General features: G+C 36.1%; 2 protein-coding genes across 3 annotated transcripts; one reads left to right on the top strand and one right to left on the bottom strand.

Moving 5' to 3' along the window:
- The first annotated feature begins 863 nt into the window (after positions 1-863).
- Rox8 (TIA1 cytotoxic granule associated RNA binding protein Rox8) lies at positions 864-6376 on the top strand. The gene is made up of 3 exons (XM_011069902.2): positions 864-2135; positions 2278-2574; positions 3183-6376. Exons 1-3 carry the CDS (start codon positions 1548-1550, stop codon positions 3477-3479), a joined length of 1182 nt encoding a protein of 393 aa, XP_011068204.1. The 5' UTR covers positions 864-1547; the 3' UTR covers positions 3480-6376.
- Positions 6377-6563: 187 nt separating this feature from the next.
- spas (spastin) lies at positions 6564-18091 on the bottom strand. Of its 2 annotated transcripts, XM_011069904.2 has the most exons (7): positions 17082-18088; positions 16767-16937; positions 15106-15378; positions 13583-13938; positions 12508-12839; positions 11494-11804; positions 6564-11140 (listed from the first exon to the last, which is right to left on the bottom strand). In XM_011069904.2, exons 1-7 carry the CDS (start codon positions 17626-17628, stop codon positions 10977-10979), a joined length of 2154 nt encoding a protein of 717 aa, XP_011068206.1. In that variant the 5' UTR covers positions 17629-18088; the 3' UTR covers positions 6564-10976. The 2 variants fall into 2 exon arrangements, with proteins under 2 accessions (XP_011068206.1, XP_011068209.1); XM_011069907.2 differs by lacking the exon at positions 15106-15378 and having other exon boundaries at positions 17082-18091.
- Positions 18092-18504: the final 413 nt, after the last annotated feature.

The following is an 18504-nucleotide window of genomic DNA, read 5'->3' as shown; positions in this document are numbered from 1 at the left end:
TATTTATTTATTATCATGTTTTAATTTGTCACAATTTTTGAGCATTTTTTAACATGAATTCAAAATTTAAAAAATAATACGTTTAAAAAAACTGGAGGGAATGGCTAAAACATGGCGAACCAATCACAAATGATATCCGTATGGCGTCATTCTGATTATAGGCTCTCTAGTTTATTGTATTGTAGAATGGCCATTAAGGCGGGGAGCACAGACTCTTGCATAACGCATAATACCTAGAGGAAATCAACCAATCGAAATTGTTCTTTTCTGCGGAATGGGAGGAAAGAAAAAATTCTGATTAGTTGATTCGCTTATGCACTAAGCGTAATTATGTATTATGCAAGAATCTTAGTTCCGTGACCCACTTTAAGGCTAATTCTACAATGTGCTCTTTGTTTCCTGTTTCTTGCCGTTTGTCTCTGTTTGTCTCTTGCCTTTTTGGTCAATAAGACAAGAGACAAACAGCAAGAAACAGAAAATAAAAAGCACATTGTAGAATTAGCCTAAAACCTTCATAAAGCATCATTTCCACAGCGAGAAGATTTCCGTTGTGACAATTTCCGTTGTCGAAGAAGTTAGATTGGAAATTGGAATACCAGATATATCTAGTGAGTTTCGCAAGGCCAATGGCATGGTCGCGTAAGTTTTCACGTAATGTATGTACGATTACGAGACCTGTTACAATTACAACAGCTCGACGGGTGATACGAAAACACGTGTCTCCTCTTGGGCGAATTTTAAGCGTCTATACTGTCGGTATAGACAGTATAGTCAGTACAGTCGGTAGTTCCGATTTTTATTCGCCAAGAATCACACATCGGGTTGATCGCGAGCGCGAGCGCGAGCGCGCGCGCACGCGAACGCGAACGCGATACACGCGAGCGAGTTCGATCGCGGTGCCGGTATTTGTGAAAAAATTCGCGGAAAAGCGAGTGCGTTTGTCGCGCACTTTTACAATTAGTATAGTGCATTAGTATTGTGCATTGCACTCGCGGCCCGACGTGGTGCGGCGCGGATGCGGCGCGAGTCAAAGGGAAAGCTGGTTTCGAAGCGGCGTGGCGCGGTGAGGCGCGGGGCGGCCATTTTATGTATTAGTATGACGTAGAGGCTGGGTGTAGCTTAGCGCGAGTGTTCTTATTCTCGGTTGTGCGCGAGGAAAAAACTAACGGTTCGGTGCCTGGTAAGTGTCCGAATGTTTGATCATCGCGAACGCTCAGCTGCGAGTGACGTCAAGTTACCACTGTCGCCGCAGCGATCGCTTTCCCGTGGATAGTCGTCGTGCCGTTTAGCTGTGTGACGCGTGTAACGCGTGTTGTAACGCGCGTGGAGTCCGTCGAGGGTAAGAGCGAATAGTTTTTTCGGCGAGAGGGGAAAGTGTACGTACATACGTACAAACGAACGAACGAACGAACGAACGAACGAACGATCGAACGATCGAAACAAACTGACGGACGGACGGACGGACGGACGAGAGAACGAGAGAACGAGAGAGCGAAAAGTGAAAGTGCGTCCGTATCAGCGCCAAGCAGCGCTGAGCGCGTGCGAACATGAGCGAGGAAAGTAATCCACGTACGCTGTACGTGGGCAACCTAGACACCTCGGTATCCGAGGACCTTTTGTGTGCGCTCTTTTCGCAAATCGGCGCCGTGAAGGGATGCAAGATAATCCGCGAGCCCGGCAACGATCCGTATGCCTTCGTCGAATTTACGAACCACCAGTGCGCGGCCACGGCGCTGGCCGCCATGAACAAGCGCTCGTTCCTCGACAAGGAGATGAAGGTTAACTGGGCGACCAGTCCAGGCAATCAGCCGAAACTCGACACCAGCAACCACCATCACATCTTCGTCGGCGATCTCTCGCCGGAGATCGAGACGCAGACTCTCAAGGAGGCGTTCGCGCCCTTTGGCGAGATCAGCAACTGCAGGATCGTCCGCGACCCGCAGACGCTCAAGAGCAAGGGCTACGCGTTCGTGTCGTTTGTTAAAAAATCCGAGGCCGAAGCGGCGATCAACGCGATGAACGGTCAGTGGCTGGGTTCGCGCAGCATCAGGACCAACTGGTCCACTAGGAAACCGCCGCCACCGAGGTCTGAGAGGCCGCGGCATTCCAACAATAGTAAACCCAACTACGAAGAGGTAGCGGTTCCTTCTTTCTTTTTTCTCCTTTTCCTCCTTTCCTCCTTTGCTTCTCTTCAATCATCCTCGATGATTGAAAAAGCGAGAAAAGCCAAATTCAATCTTAATTCTTTAATCTTAGTTTGGATTTTTTTCTCAACAGGTATATAACCAAAGTAGTCCGACCAATTGTACCGTATATTGTGGAGGTTTTACGAATGGTATCACGGATGAGCTGATAAAGAAAACCTTTTCTCCTTTTGGTACCATTCAAGACATAAGAGTATTCAAAGACAAGGGATATGCCTTTATCAAGTTTACAACTAAGGAAGCTGCGACACATGCCATTGAATCGACGCATAATACAGAAATCAACGGCAGCATCGTTAAATGTTTTTGGGGAAAAGAAAATGGTGATCCAAACAGTGTGGGTCCTAATGCGAATCATCAAGCTCAACAGGTTATTGTTTACATTCTCTCTCTCTCTCTCCCTTTCTCTCTCACAGTCTATTATTTCATCTTGTATTGGCTAATACTTTATACATTTTTTACATCATTTGTCATATGTGTATATACAAATATATAAAATGAGGCTCGAAAGAATCTACCAGTGAAAAATGTAAAAAAGTCCAGAGCCTGCATCAGCTGTTCGGATACACAGAAAATTCTTTATTTTCCTGTCAATGTAACAAACGAATAAAATATACGTTTCAATCCTTCAATTCGGGTCCTTATCAATTATAAATCAATCAAATATAAATCAAAATTACATAAGTAACAAAAATTCCAAGTTGATTCTCAACAATTATTTAGTTTACTCTTCTTTATCCAAATGCCAAATTAGCTATATAATGAATAGCCCAATTATCTCATTATATATTAACTCGTACAATAATAGTATAAAAATTTACATGTGTGTGTGTATATATATATATATATATAATGTATAATATGTGTAATATATATATATGTGTGTATATATATATATGTATATATATATATATATATATAATGGAATGTCATAAAAACTATAGACGGATAACAGTTTAAATTGTTTTCGTCAAACAGGTGACAGCGGGAGCAGGACAATACGCGTATGGCTATGGCCAACAGATGAGTTATTGGTATCCACAGGGCTATCCGCAGATGCAGGGACAATTTTTGCAGCCTGCACAATATTACGGTCAATATTATGGGCAACAGGCGCAGTATATGAACAGCATGAGAATGCCCACTCCAGGCGCAGGAGCCTGGCAACCGACGCAAGCCACCGCAGCACCGCCGACAGCGAGTGCACCCTTGCCTCCGGGCCAACAGCCCACTATGGTAACATATACCATGCCACATCAGTACCCTACGCAATGAAACTGATCATTCACCGGCTAATTGTTACGTACGATATAGTTGTCTCGGGGTTATCGCGAAAATCGTTTCCGACATATACCTATTTCAACATTTACATTCGAGTTCTTTCGATGATGTAACTAATCATTTCCACGATTAATGCGGTTTCATTTCAGTCGAATTTTTTAAATAGAAAAAAAAAGGGATATGGTATGCTGGCGGTTTTTTCTCTCTCCTTTCTGTGTTTCTGCACACAATCGATTTGTTCGAACGTGGCTCAGGACGTTATTATAGTTTTCTTTTCGGTCATGGAATATTGAGGCACACCAAGTCTCACGTAATGACGATGCTTTGCGATGATGCTTGTATAATGGCACCATAGTACCGCTGCGCGTCCTAGTGCTAGAATTTGGTCGATCACGGTTTTGGCTTCGAATATACATACATATACGACCAGGCGTTGAACCAGGTATATCTCCAAACTTTTCCTCGCGGCCCCTCCCCGACACTCAACCGAGCCCCGCATCCGTTGTGCTGCGCAAGTGACGTACGTATGCGGCAATTTTGCGTTGTTAATACCTTTTTAATATTTTTGCCACTGATATCTCCGACTCTAACTTCTCCCTCAATCAATTTCGGATTGTCGACGAACAACGCGCGCGACAAAATGTTCATTTGATATAAATAAGGAGAGTATTGCTAATATTGGACATAGTTAGTAAGGTAGAAGAGCGATTAGCTAGACACGGCGCCTGTGATGTAGCTAGACTTTTGGACGCGTGTATGCTAAGGTGTGCGGGGCTCCCTAACAAATAAATTCTGCGAGAGTTGAGTAACGAGTTACAACTTTATCTCGTTGTGTGATATTTATCGTCGGTGGTTAATGTATAAAATTTTGCTATAATTCTCTTTAAAGAGGAATAATAGAAGGGAGAAAGAGAAAAAGTATGCGTGTGCATCCGCATGTGCGTGTATGTGTGCGTGCGTGCGTGCGTGCGAGTGTTTTTTTGCTAAAGACATCAGTGAACCGAGATTCCCTTGTACGAGTGCAAGCTCAATTAATTGCTGCGACGTTGTACGTTAATTAGTTTTTAGTATTGGGTCTCTTCTAATAAATTTCCATCATGTTTTTAGAGTATCTCAAAAATTATATTCAGAATGCGATCCATTTAACGCTGTAAAAGTTTCAGAAATCATTCGTTAATTCGTAAAATTCTTCTAATTGGTCAACAAATTGCATTGCATTGTCAAGTGGATCACATTCTTGAATGTGAAACGAATAAAAATCGCGATGTGCTTGTTTTTATGTTATTTTTTTTGTACTAAATATCCGCCGTGGTTTTGGAAAAGAAACAGAATAAATATAGGGATTGATCGCATCGCTAAAAATGAGTATAGTTGGAGATCCGAAGAGATATCGGTATTAACGTACTCCGTCGTATATCATAATGTTAATAACTCCTCGCCGTTTGTATAGACGACCTAGCCGACCGAAGAATAATAAATAAATAAATAAATAAATGTAATTTAAGTCTAACGATAATAATAACGATAAACGCACGCATACTTCCATCGGGATATTTCTCAGCAAGGGACGAGTCATTGATATCTTGGTCTCGGGATTAAGACACGCGTATGAAAATTGAAAACGTACATATGCATATTTGTTACTTGTTATGCGAACGTCGCTAATTGGTATCTTGTTTTCGTAACATAGCATGAAACGATTCGATTGACAATCAAATCGTGATATAATATACATACATTTGTGAATTATTATTATCGTAGTCTATACATGACACGATTCGATTCCTTCGTGTCTTCCAAGTTAACGTGTAACTCAAGTTTTTTTTTCGCGTATTACTATTGACGATAGTTTTTTTTGTTCTCTCCGGTGTTCTCGTTAGGGCTCGGGTGACTAGTCTCTCAGGCTTTACCTATTCCGGAAGAAACTTTACTATACGTTGTGTATTTATATACGCGACATATCAATATGAATCGAGAATTTTACTGTGAAAATATCAATTACCTAACATGTAATAATGACATAATATATATCGCAGATGGACGTCGTTCATCGCCCTCCTTTCTCAGTTTGTTGAACATTGTTGATTGCAATCTTTCTTCGAATGTTGCACTTTTATTGACAATTCTAATCTGAAATTATATAATTAATTACATGATGAAATTGTATAATTAATTATTTAATGATGTTATGTATAATTAATTACAAGATGAAATTATATAATTAATAAACATAATGATCTTGGTCGGTGCCTTAGTATCTAGACATACGAGCCCTATTACATGGTTGTTTTTTTTTTTTTTTTGCGAAACAACTTGTTTTACGAGATTTGTATGCGTGATTGCGTCCATTGCATTCTTCGGAAAAAGATCGAGTTCAAGTATCTACGGAACGTACCAACGGAATAATAAATATCCCCATTTCAAGAATAATGGAGCTTATTATTTTATTTTGTAATTGCGAATGTTCGTAAAGAGGCTCGAAATGGATTATATCCAATGATGCTTGACATGTGAGAATGCTTATCACCTCAGTTCACCACCGACGGTAAAATGCCATAAAAAATTTCAAAACCAATTTGTATAAAGTCAGTATATAAACGAGATGCGAGAGGTAAACGAGGGAAATGAATAAAGCCGAGCATGGTGACGATTCGATTGGCTGCGACAAAACGATAACGGACGAAAAGCCAATTTAAGAGAAACCGCGGAGTTGCCTGCGATGTAATCGGTAGGAAAATCGTAAGAGAGGAAACAAAAGATGTTATATAAAGAATAATTTAGGTACGGTAGGGTGTCGAACCCTCGAAGATGCTTAGGATAATGTTATCTTATATAATAAAAACAAATTGTCCTTTTGAATGAAAAAAAAAGGAATAAATATTTAAAATACATGATATCGTGCATTATTTCGTGTTACCGTTTGTTTCAACAGTAATTTCTTCCACTTGCGTGAAATCTATCTGCTCATGATCCTTATAATTACTGAATAGAGAATGAGCGAGGTATGGTAATGTATGGTATATCAATCTATGATAAATGACACGATTGTGTGTGGCGTAAAATTAACACAATGCTCAATTACATGTATAATATGGTTTTATTTTTTTTTGCAACATACTTGTACAACGACCATCCACGATAGTTGGAAAGACATTCTCGAGGAATTACTTGCAAACGTTCCAACACACTTGTGCGACAATTCATGCGAAAAATAACATTCGTATCTTTTTATTAGTCCAAGTTTACGATTTTTTCTGGTAAATTTCACCATTCGCATATAACAATATTATTTAATAAATGAAAAAGTTTGGACGTTACAAATAACATTACCTCTAAATACATTTCAATCCAGAAAAGATACCTTTTAATCACTTTCACAAACTAAACAAAGGAAAAGAAAAAAGAAAGGAAATTGAGATTCAAGCATCTTTAAAGATTCCAACTTTTGTTTACATAAAAGGGAGCACAAATATGAGGGAAATAATTTGTACTGTACATACATTTATTACATATTTCATAGATGCATTCCTCGAATCAATCATACGCTGATGAAATACTGTCAGAATGTTTTACATTTCTGTACAATTCTGTTGTGCTATTCTTATATTAGGGATTTATTCGATAAATCGAGTTATTTTGGTAAACATCTATTAAATAGATATGTATAATTATTCTATTGGACGTTGACTACCATTGTATGATGATATATCCTATTGTTCGTGAGTTCGCGAATGTAGATAAATATTAAATAATGCGTTCCGTTTTTGCGTTTATATAACGCTTGTAAGCATCATTTGTCCTTGTTCAACATTTGATAGACAAAGAATGCTTACAGCGTGTCAGCGTGAAAACGAAACGTACCCTATAAAAGAAAAAATATGTCTACGTATATGTAGCAAAAATGACGAAAAAATTTGTGGGAAAGGATATACGTTATATTTTTATGTTTCAGTACAAGTGTCATTATCTTTATCGTTCTCAATGTTCTCACGAACTTACGATCACGGTATGCCGTGTCGCCAATGACACAGATTCGGATTCATTTCTGTATCGTTGGCGGCGCAACAGATATACATATAATATACACTACCAAAGGATATTTAGTAAAAATGTATATATGGCATAATCTAACGTTTTTAATTTACAACACGGCTTACTGAAAATATTCTGTAATACTGCTGGATATATGTATATGGATCATTACTTTAAACGGTCTTATTTCCAATTATTGTTTACATGGATCATACATCTCTCGTGGAACGGGTTACTTTTTATTAGTAAAAATCATAGGAGTAATTTGACAAGCTTGTCACAAAAGGATACAATAATATTGATTAATGGATTATGAATTATTTTTTGAAAGCTGTCAATGCAATTACTTATAAAACAACCAAATATAACTGATACGTTAAAATTAGAAAGATAATGTTTAAAAGGAAAAACCTTGTAGTCACGCACAAAGTTTTTTTTTTAACTTGTAACTCGTGTATATTTACCATTATACTAAATGGTATTAAATATAATATTTAGCATAAATATTATACCCGATTATTATTCTTACTCAATTTTTACCATTATACGTTATAAAAGTAGCAAAATAACTTAATCAAGGCTCAGCATGTGTTCCACAATAGAAGGCCAGGGTCTTTTAATGATCTAGCTTTATGCGAACAGTTTGTTGTTGCAAAATTATCATAAATTTCAAACTAATAGACCTAACATAATTCATATTTTGCAATGTATACGACACACTATATATATATATATATATATATATATATATATATATATAAAATATTATAATCTACATAGGCAGTGCATAAAGATTAATATAAAAAACTAATATCACAAAGTAATTTGGAGATAAAATTTGAGTCAGCACCACTCACAGCGATACTGTTGCTGCTTCATGTTAATTAGAATTTTTAAAAATCGAACTCATCGCGGCATCATAGATACGCTCTCATCTAGAAAAACGAATAAAATCACAATTTCTAGAAAGACCCAGAATCATGATTAAAGAGAATATTTGTATATCGCATTCTTGTGCATTAAGTACATATTAAAGTTCCGCGAAAATATCAAGTTTATCGTCGCAGTAACATCACAGCTCTTGAATGCTGTTTCAGCATCACACGATTTTTATAATTACAAACAACAGTGCGAATCTCGAAATGCCATATTTATGCGTCGCGTCGCAGAATAAGCTGTCGGAATTATTACATTTTATCTGTTATTATTATATTTTTATTTTATCTATTATTATGGAATATCTATTTAACAAATGCATCGTATTCTATTCCTACATAGAGAGAGAGAGATCAGTATTAAACAACTATTAATTTCGACTGCAAATAACATTTTCTATTCTTCCACTGTATCAAAGAAGCATTGTTTGCTTAAAACTCATTGGAAAATAATTTGCTGTTTTTAATATTATTACTTTACACGATAAGTCTTACACTACAAAACTATAGGGACGTTAGATTCTATTTTTATATCACGAATGATCGCTTTTGATCTGGAATGATCAATAAATTTGTGTCACATTGCAGAGTATTATAAGATATAGTTTCGTGTTGAATATATAATTTGTTTAATTATACATGCATAATTATTTTACTTTTGAGCATCGGAAGCAATAGATAAATGTCACAAAAATATCATACTTTTTGTGTCTGTACGCATACACATCTATATGTATGTACATATCACAGTCAAAATGTTAACTTTAATATATGCATATACTTACTAATCAACGTATACATTTATTGAGTTAACACTTTAATCGTGACATGTGCATACACATATATTAGCAAATTTTCATTTTTTTTGTGAATACGATAGCAATGTTTATCGAGCTTATACATAATTTCCTTATAGATATAAATGCTTGGGATTTCATACAGCACATATTGGATTCTCAGTTCGTTGTCTCTTATAGAATTTTATATTAAAACTGAATGTCACATTCTCCTTTCCCAGATCATATTTCTTTACCTTTACACGTGGTTCTGTGCGTCATGATGGCCGCGTGATTTCTAAAGCTTGCATTAAATTATGTACGATTCGTGATGATTCGCGTCCCTTGATTTCATAAAAAAAAAAAAACATTTCTCCCTTGGCGAATTGTTGTACGAATGGTAAACGACAAATGTGAATTCGACGAATATATCACTATTCTTATCTTATACATAACAAATTACGAATTTCAAACTGCTTCGAATCACGAATCGTACATAGTCTAACGCAAATTTAACACGCATTAGTATATTAATAAATAACAAACATATCTTCGAAATAGTATATCAAACGTAACAAGTTTAACATTCGCTTGAAGATACTACACTTTTTTGCATTTTATATAAAATTAACGCGTGTAAAGTGAAATTTAATATTTCTGCTCGATTTTACAGATACCTGTTTGCATATTTGTATGTGTATATTCTCTACCATATCGTACGAATATAGTAATTACGCAATTACATATAATATCCTCTTCTCATACGTATTGCATATATATTGATAGACCTTATTTTTTATTATCTGATAGGACGTGCACTGTTCCATTTGCAAATATAGTCTTTCTACTATTGCAATAATGAATCGGATTATAATATGCCATTGTGTTCAACTTACTCGAGTCAATTTTATAAATAATAATATTGAAAATATTTACAAGTTTAAAAAGATACATTCCCTCTAATTGCAGATTCTGTGCTTAATCATGTATTCTTTTAAATGCATATTTTCTTTTAATTGCAAGTATTACATGCTAGTTGCGATAATCAGCATCCTAATATTAATTGCAAATTATTGTAAAATAAATAGCATTTCATCATAGATTTCAAATATCAACTATTACAAAGGAACTATGTAAATCGTAAGGACAATTGAACATATACATATATAAATAAACATAAACAATAAATACTGTTTCTTTAATATTAAACTTAAAGATAACATTAAAGCTACGTATTGAACCGTAAATTATAATGTTCGATCACTGGATATAACATGTAGAACACATGGAGTATTATACTTCATAAAATCAATGCGATATTTTTTTAAGACACTTGATATTAAATCAATCATTCCCTGAACATGAGTTTTATTTATCGTAAAAGATCGCTCTACTGTCATTGTTAAATTATAAATAAAGATCAGACAATTAGTAAAGTTAAGTGAAATACGACTTGAGTGAAGTAACAATGACCTTAAATATATTGATTTTTCATCACTAAGACAAAAGCACGTTATGAGATTTAAAGGATAAATTCTTGTTTAACTTTTTACCGTCTTTTTTTGTAAACACATCAATATTGTTCCAAGATAGAATAAAAATATGAGAATTGACTATTGTGGCGACATTCGGTATTATATGGTTTTTTTTCGATAATTTGAAATATTTCTCTAATCACGTTTTGCAATTTAAATTCGATTGAAACGTAAATTTTTCTGGAGCTTCTTGCCTGAGCGATTTATTTCAAATCAAAGACTTACATCTCCATATTCAAAGTTCCATTTCTCATAGGCAGCTAGACTTGCCGGTGAAACGGATCTACGAATTCTCTTTAGAGAATCACGGAAATCTTGCATTGTGATATTACGAACGGAATTAAGATCCAATTCTTTCACCTGATCTGGATTCAATTCTGAGAATAATATGATAAAACATATAATGTAGTGAAATTGCACAAGAAACAGATCTTTTCTATACACAAGACTTTCAAGACACAACATAAATTTGATGGAATCTTCTTCATATTTTTGTTAGACTTGACATAATTGAATAAATTAAATAAAATTGACACTTGTGTGATATATAAATATAAAATTAATTTCTAATGCTAGACAAGTACGCGTGCATATATTCATTAAAATGATGGGATACATTTGTAGGATTGTAATTGTGCTATATAAAATGAGTGGCCAAATTGCATATCTTCACTCATATAAAATCACTAATATAAAATTGAAAACAAATACAAGGAATTTTTAGTATTACCTCTAATAGGCCCAAGTGCTGCGTCTTTAGCTAGTCCAGTCAAATCGCTTCCCGAGTATCCTTCCGTCAAAACTGCCATCTCATTCAACTCTTCGAGCGTTAATGGATCATTGTGTTTGGCCAAGAGTCTTCGGAGTAACACAATCCTCGTTTGCGAATCAGGTAACGTAACATACACGCGTTTTGTGAATCGCCTTAATGCAGCCTCATCTAATTCCTGCGGTCTATTTGTAGCAGCCATAACGAGTACTCTTTCTTCCGGATTGCATGGCAAACCGTCAAATTCGACTAAGAATTCTGTTTTTAGCCTCCTGAAATACATGTTTCTCTCGTCAACACTATGTTCATGCTATCTGCACGCACGCACGCACGCACGCACGCACGCACGCACGCACGCACGCACGCACGCACGCACGCACGCACGCACGCACGCACGCACGCAATAATAAGTTAATTAGACTGCTGTATTTGGGAAAAATATTACCAAAATTCTCATTTTCTATCTATCCGGAACTATGACTTTTCTAATTCTATCACCGAGAAAGATCATCCTCAAATAATTGAGGAAATTTGAAACTCGACTGAGGTAATATTTTATTTGAAGATGCTACTAGCATCATTATCAAATGATCAATTTAATTGTGATATTATTTTAACTTTAGTTTATATGATTTTGTTTTAAGTCTGACGTGCAGTTTATATAGAGTGTCCTATTTTAATCGATCACCTTAAATATCTCTTGAAGAATTCATTGAGGAGTGCATCTTATGTGTATCTTATGTGCCCCTCAAAGTCCCAAAACTTTTGTCTGAAACATTTTTCTTTAAAATGTACTGTTCAAGAAATATTTGAAGTGATCGATTAAAATGGGGCACTCTATATAATTAAAAAAAAAAAGAGAATTTATTTATAAAATTAGATATCAAAATTTAGCCCCGACTGTTGATCGGTACTTTCCTTATTTATTTAATGTGTGTGTGCGATTATCTAGGGAGAATACACGAATAGACATACCTCGAAGCTTCATGCTCGTTATCTTTACGCTCGCTCAATAATGAATCCACTTCGTCGATGAAAATAACAGAGGGCTGAAATTCCCGAGCAATGGCAAACAGAGCTCTCACTAATTTTTCACCTTCTCCAACATATTTTGACGTGAGACTAGCTGCAGAGATCGAAAAAAATGTTGCGTTGCATTGAGTTGCAACGGCGCGCGCCAACAATGTCTTTCCGTTTCCCGGTGGCCCGAACAATAATAATCCTCTCGCGGGTGTTCGCAAACCGGTAAATAGCTCAGGTCTCAGCGATGGTAGGATTACCATCTCTTGTAAAGCCTGCTTTGCGGTCTGAAAGTCAAAGTTGAACGAAAATATTTATTAAAACAAGGGAGAATTGCAAAAGTGGAGCTAAGTAAGACGTAGCTGGAAAATATTTTTTTAGACGAGGAAAATTCGGCAGGTATAAAAAAATTTGAAATTTTGCATAAATTAGATGGCTAAATCGAAAAAAATTTTTTCAGCTGATATACAGTTTTAGAGGTATAGCATCCTCTTGAATACAATCGGTTTTTATGTTTCTAAACGAATATCTCGGAAATAATTGGAAATACGAGAAAATGTTTCAAACAAAAATTATATTATTGTTAAAAAGTTTCATGGTTGAAAGTATTTTTAACGACGTGATTATATTTTTGAAAAATGTTAAATTAAAAAAAATATCCCTATCACTGATTCCTTTTTCTTGAATTTTTAATATTTGTAGTCTGTGCCATAGCAAAGTTGAAATTTTGGAATATTTAGCGACAAAATGTATAATAGAGATAAAAAAATAGCACAGGAATAACTCAATTAGAGCTATTTGTGTAGAGCGAAAAATAAATTTAAGCAAATAAAATCTTTTGAAAAAGTATTTATATGTTAAAAAAAACTATGTCAAATCGACATAAGAATTCCTTTCAAAGCCTTAAGGCAAGAAATAAATATTTATCTATCTATCTATTTAACAAGACAATTAGGAATCGATGACAATGTTCTCTCGCAATATAATCTGCATCAAGCAACAATAGTGATGACGATAATTCGTGACATACCTCTTGGCCAGCAATGTCTTCCCATTGCACTGGTGCTCCTCCTTCCAAGATCTCATCGAGAATCACTTGCGCGAGTTTTGGATCTACGCCTTTTAAAATGGGTACTTTTCTCGTTGGCGTGCTCCTGTTACTGTTCGAAGTGGTCGGTGTTCCTGGACGTCTTATAGGTGAACCGTTGCCCGGTACAGATAGTTGTCTTTTTACAGAGGGTGGTGTGGAGGACGGTTTGATAGGCATGGTTCTGTGGCAAGGTTGAATAGGCATCGATCTACCCATACTTCGAGGCAATGTCTGGCTCTTACTTAGGGGTGTTCCTATTATTCGTTTACCAGGGACCGATAGTTTCCTACCAGATGCTGAAACAATGCCTGTACTTAGAAATAAATCTTAAAAATGATAATTTTTACAATTTAATGCAGTTTAATGATGTAAAAGAATCGCTACTAGAGTTGTTGATATGATTAAAGGCAGCTCCTGCGTATCAGTCTAATGGATAAGAGGGTCTATCGCAAAGGTAAAAATAAGAAAAAAATATTTTCACAGCCAGGATTTATTTTCAATATATTATTATCTGTATCGTTCGATTTAGTAATAAATAGTAGGAGTGTACTAAAATGTTTATCGCAACAGCGATATATTATCTCACTAATATAACATAATTAAGTTGTTGAAACTAATTTTATGTTAGGATTTTTATGTGCATTCAAATAAAAAATATTTCCTACTATTTGCATCCTCTAATAAAGTTACAATTACACTACGTGTATCGTGTGGTGTCTCGCTTCAGTCGAAAGCAGAATTATAATTTAATAAGATGCAATGTAAAATTCAATGAAACAAAATAAGTTACGTTTGCGATATTCATGCGACAGGTATAATAAAAATTAATTAGCAAACAAGTATCCTTTCTTTAATTCTGTAATTTTACTGTATGTATTAAAAAATATATCGATTTTTTTTAAACTTTTGTTTCGATTTGAAAAGTTTGAAGAGAAATAAAGATACATTGCCTCGTCATACATTATCTTTAGCTATCACTAAATCGCATAAATATTAAATCTATGAACAAATTATACATCATTTTTCAATACGTGATTGTGAATGTATATGTGTGTGTGTGTGTGTATGTGTGTGAAGCATATGTGGATATAACATGATAGTGTACATGTGTTGTACCCTTCATCGTCTAATCTGTCTTGATGTGTATTTGATAAATAACGTATAAATGTTTTAAATTAATTTGTAAGGCGCTTTACGAAAAACTTTATCGTACATAATAAGTGAAATGCAGCAGTATTTAAAAATCTACGTTAAAAAAAAACACAAAGAAGCAATTAAGGCAAGCCCACATTCAGCTACTCTATCTCATTCTTGTACGTACATGTGAAACGAGAGATGTGTATACAGCTATAACAAAACAAGTATCTCTTCCAAATGAACAACGACTAGATAGCATTACTGTGTTATTTACTTGCATTCGACTTTCTTTCGCATTCAGGCTCAGAATCTCAGGCAAACAATACCTTCAATAGTATGAGCGAAACAGTTTTTTGGTGAACGTGGCCTTAACTTGGGAATCTGGGTACACATAGTCTGTCCAGCGTTAATTGTCGTGTGTATATTGTTTGTGTTCTTATTGTGATTAATGTTGGGTGAAGTTCGAGCGTTTTGAAAAGTGTGCGTGTTGCGGCGAGCCCTCAGATGCTTTCCCGGATGTTCGCCGTCCGTTTTATTTCCAGGTGCGCGATTGTTGATATTATTGTTGATACCCAGCTTTCTCAGCTCACGCACACTCACTACAAAAAGGAAAAAAACATTCTCTGCCATGCTGCAGTAAGGCTATTGACAGCTAAAAAAGAAAATCAGGCTAATCCTTCAGTCGTATCGCGCAAGTATGTAATACGTAACAAAATTTAATCGATATCGCTAAATGTCTCGGAGCAAAAAGCACGCGTTTCGATTGTTATCAAAATGCTGTCACGTAAGATTTAATGAGATTGGGCTTTTAATATTTTTTGCTCTTAGTGCTTTGTCTATCGACACAGATTCGCGCCAATTTTTCTTTGATTTACATTTCTCTGAATAGAAACGCAAAAAAATGCAAAATAAAGATTGACTTGTGCTCAAGGTAAATAATGTAGGAAATTATAATTATACGCGGGCATGCGTACATACACACACACACATACGTACACGCGTGCGCGTGCATGCACGCACGTACGTGCGTATTTTTCGAAAAAAATTAAAGTAAATTGCACACGAGCATGCTAAGTACACATTGAAATTCTTTCTCTTGCCATTGCCAAAGGCCCAGCAAACGAGAATGGATTGAAATGAATTGAAATGGATTCAGATTTTCAGAAATATTGATTCACGAATGTTAAAATAAATGCTTTTCAATCCTGAATGCATTTTTATTCATTTACAGGAATTGCGTGAAGCATATCTCTATGCCTTTCAACCTAAAAATAATATTAGTTTTTTCTGTGCACACACACAACACATTGTAAATACTGTTCAATTTAAAATTTTGAATAGGAAATGCAGCTTTTCAATCCAATTGCATCCAAATGAATCCAATTAAATCCAAAAAAAGTACTCGCTATTTAAAATACGCATTCGGATAGAAAAAAATTTCAATCCATTTTAATCCATTCTCGTTTGCTGGGGGTTTACCTGTGGACACTGTTGCCGAATAAAGTGGATGTATACCCAGCAAACGAGAATGGATTAAAATGGATTGAAATTTTTTTTCTATCCGAATGCATATTTTAAATAGCGAATACTTTTTTTTTGGATTCAATTGGACGCAATTGGATTGAAAAACTGCATTTCCTATTCAAAATTTTAAATTGAACAGTATTCACAATGCACAGAAAAAGCTAATATTATTTCTAGATTGAAAGGCATAGAGATATGCTCCATATAATTCCTATAAACGAATAAAAATTCAGGATTGAAAAGCATTCATTTTAACATTCGTGAATCAATATTTCTGAAAATCTGAATCCATTTCAATCCATTCTCGTTTGCTGGGCATATCAATAATAATAATAATAATTATTATTATTCGCAAGAAACAAAATTGTCATTGTACCATAGGTAAACAAGCTTGGAATAGCTTTAAGTTGGACGCGGCAATGTGCGGCAAAACGAAGTACTACAACAGAACGAGTGTACTAACCAAGGAAATCAAGCCTATCTTTTGCCATTGCCAGATTTGTACACATCTTGTCGTGAAGTCTTTGCGCATGCTCCCATACTTCGCCGTGTCCACCAGTGCATTCTACGGCTATTCCTTTCTCCAATTCTCCAATTCCCTTTTTGTACAATTCTATCGCCATTTCCTTTTGTCCTGTCCCAATGAGTAAGTAAGAGAGCAAGATTAATTATCAAAGTACCATACAAAAGCTATATATAAATTCTATTAGCAAGGAGACCTTTAAATAAATTTTTAATTTATACACATATATAAAATAACTTGTCCCAATGTAAGTACCCTCATTATCCTCGTCGATCTTGAGTGCTTTGCTAATAAATTCAAACGCTCTGCGATGATGATGCTTTTGCTTAGCTAGCAATGGATCCCCGGGTCCTGGCCCGATAGGACGTCTAGGCACTTGCGACATGGCCTCGCCTTCTATCCGATTACCATTGATCAAACGCCCATCAGTTGGCTTTTGTCCCACGACAATCTCCAATTGACAGGCTTGTTTGGACGTCTGTCTGCGCTGTATCAGCTGAGACGTAGAGGTGTACAGGTACTTGAACACCACAAACAATTGATACAGCAGAGTGCGCAGCACATTGAACAGCAGTATCAGGGGAAAGGAGACAATGTAGAGATTGCGCTTGTGTACCGAGGGCTGCGAGGAGCCGTCTAGGAAGCGATGATGCCCGTGATGATAGTGATGATTGTGACGGTGGCCGACACAGCTGATGGTCGTCGTGGTTTTGTCGCCGTTCTCGCTCTTGGTCACGCACAGCTTCTTCGGCGACTTTGTGCCGAACTTACGGGTCGGTCGCGCGCCATCGCTGCAAGACATCTCCTAAGAAAGATAAGATTCCGTACGTTTGCGGTCGTCGACGATGATATTCGCGAGTGGCCGTGCCGAAGTCGACATCTCCGCAAGCGGCGGTCGAGGATGTCTACATCGTCGTTGCTCGAATAATCGCGCCGGCGCGATTATTATTAGGATTGGGAGTGACAGGCGGCAAGAGACGCCAAGGAGAACCACGTTCTGTTACGCGACTAACGCGTAAGACTTAGGAGGATCTCTATCTCTTGGAAGAAAAGCTGAGATAGGAACGAATCGATCTCACGCGCTTCCCTCTCTCGCTCTCGCGAAACAGCGGCAACCAACAAAGGCACGCGACACGAGCCTTCGTTCAGCTTGAGCATCGCTTGTTTTCACCCGCTTCCTCGATGCTTCCTCGACGCTCCGTCGATGCTCCCTCCATCGCTCCCTCCCATCCTAGTTGGCAGCACTTGGCCTGCCAGTCCTTAGCATGTTGAAAGATTGGACGGTAGATGGTACGCCAAAAAAGCAGTAGATTTCAAACTCAAACCGGTAGAGTCTTTTTTTCAAGGAATTTCGAGAAATTTAAAACTGATTAGAAAATAGCTGCGAAGAAAATATTGTAATTGTAATTATAATTTTTCTTTATTTTTCATTTTACAAATTTTGTAAAAAGTAACAGAAAAAAATATTCCAATCTGGATAAAATAAGTAATTCAAATACTTATTATAAAAAAATAATACAACGTTCAATAATCTTAATAGTAGGAAGAACAGAATTTATATTAGGTCATCTAAAAAGTATCCGCGGTTTTTTGTCACTAGATGGTGTTGATGGTCAAAAAACCGCGGATACTTTTTAGATGACCCAATATTTATAATTAAAATATACTTTTTTTGTTT

The sequence above is a fragment of the Acromyrmex echinatior genome, chromosome 11 (genome assembly GCF_024713525.1).
Source record: "Acromyrmex echinatior isolate Ae372 chromosome 11, ASM2471352v2, whole genome shotgun sequence".
NCBI lineage: Eukaryota > Metazoa > Arthropoda > Insecta > Hymenoptera > Formicidae > Acromyrmex > Acromyrmex echinatior.
The sequence above is the reverse complement of the archived record's forward strand: the minus strand, read 5'-3'. Positions and strand labels throughout refer to the sequence as shown.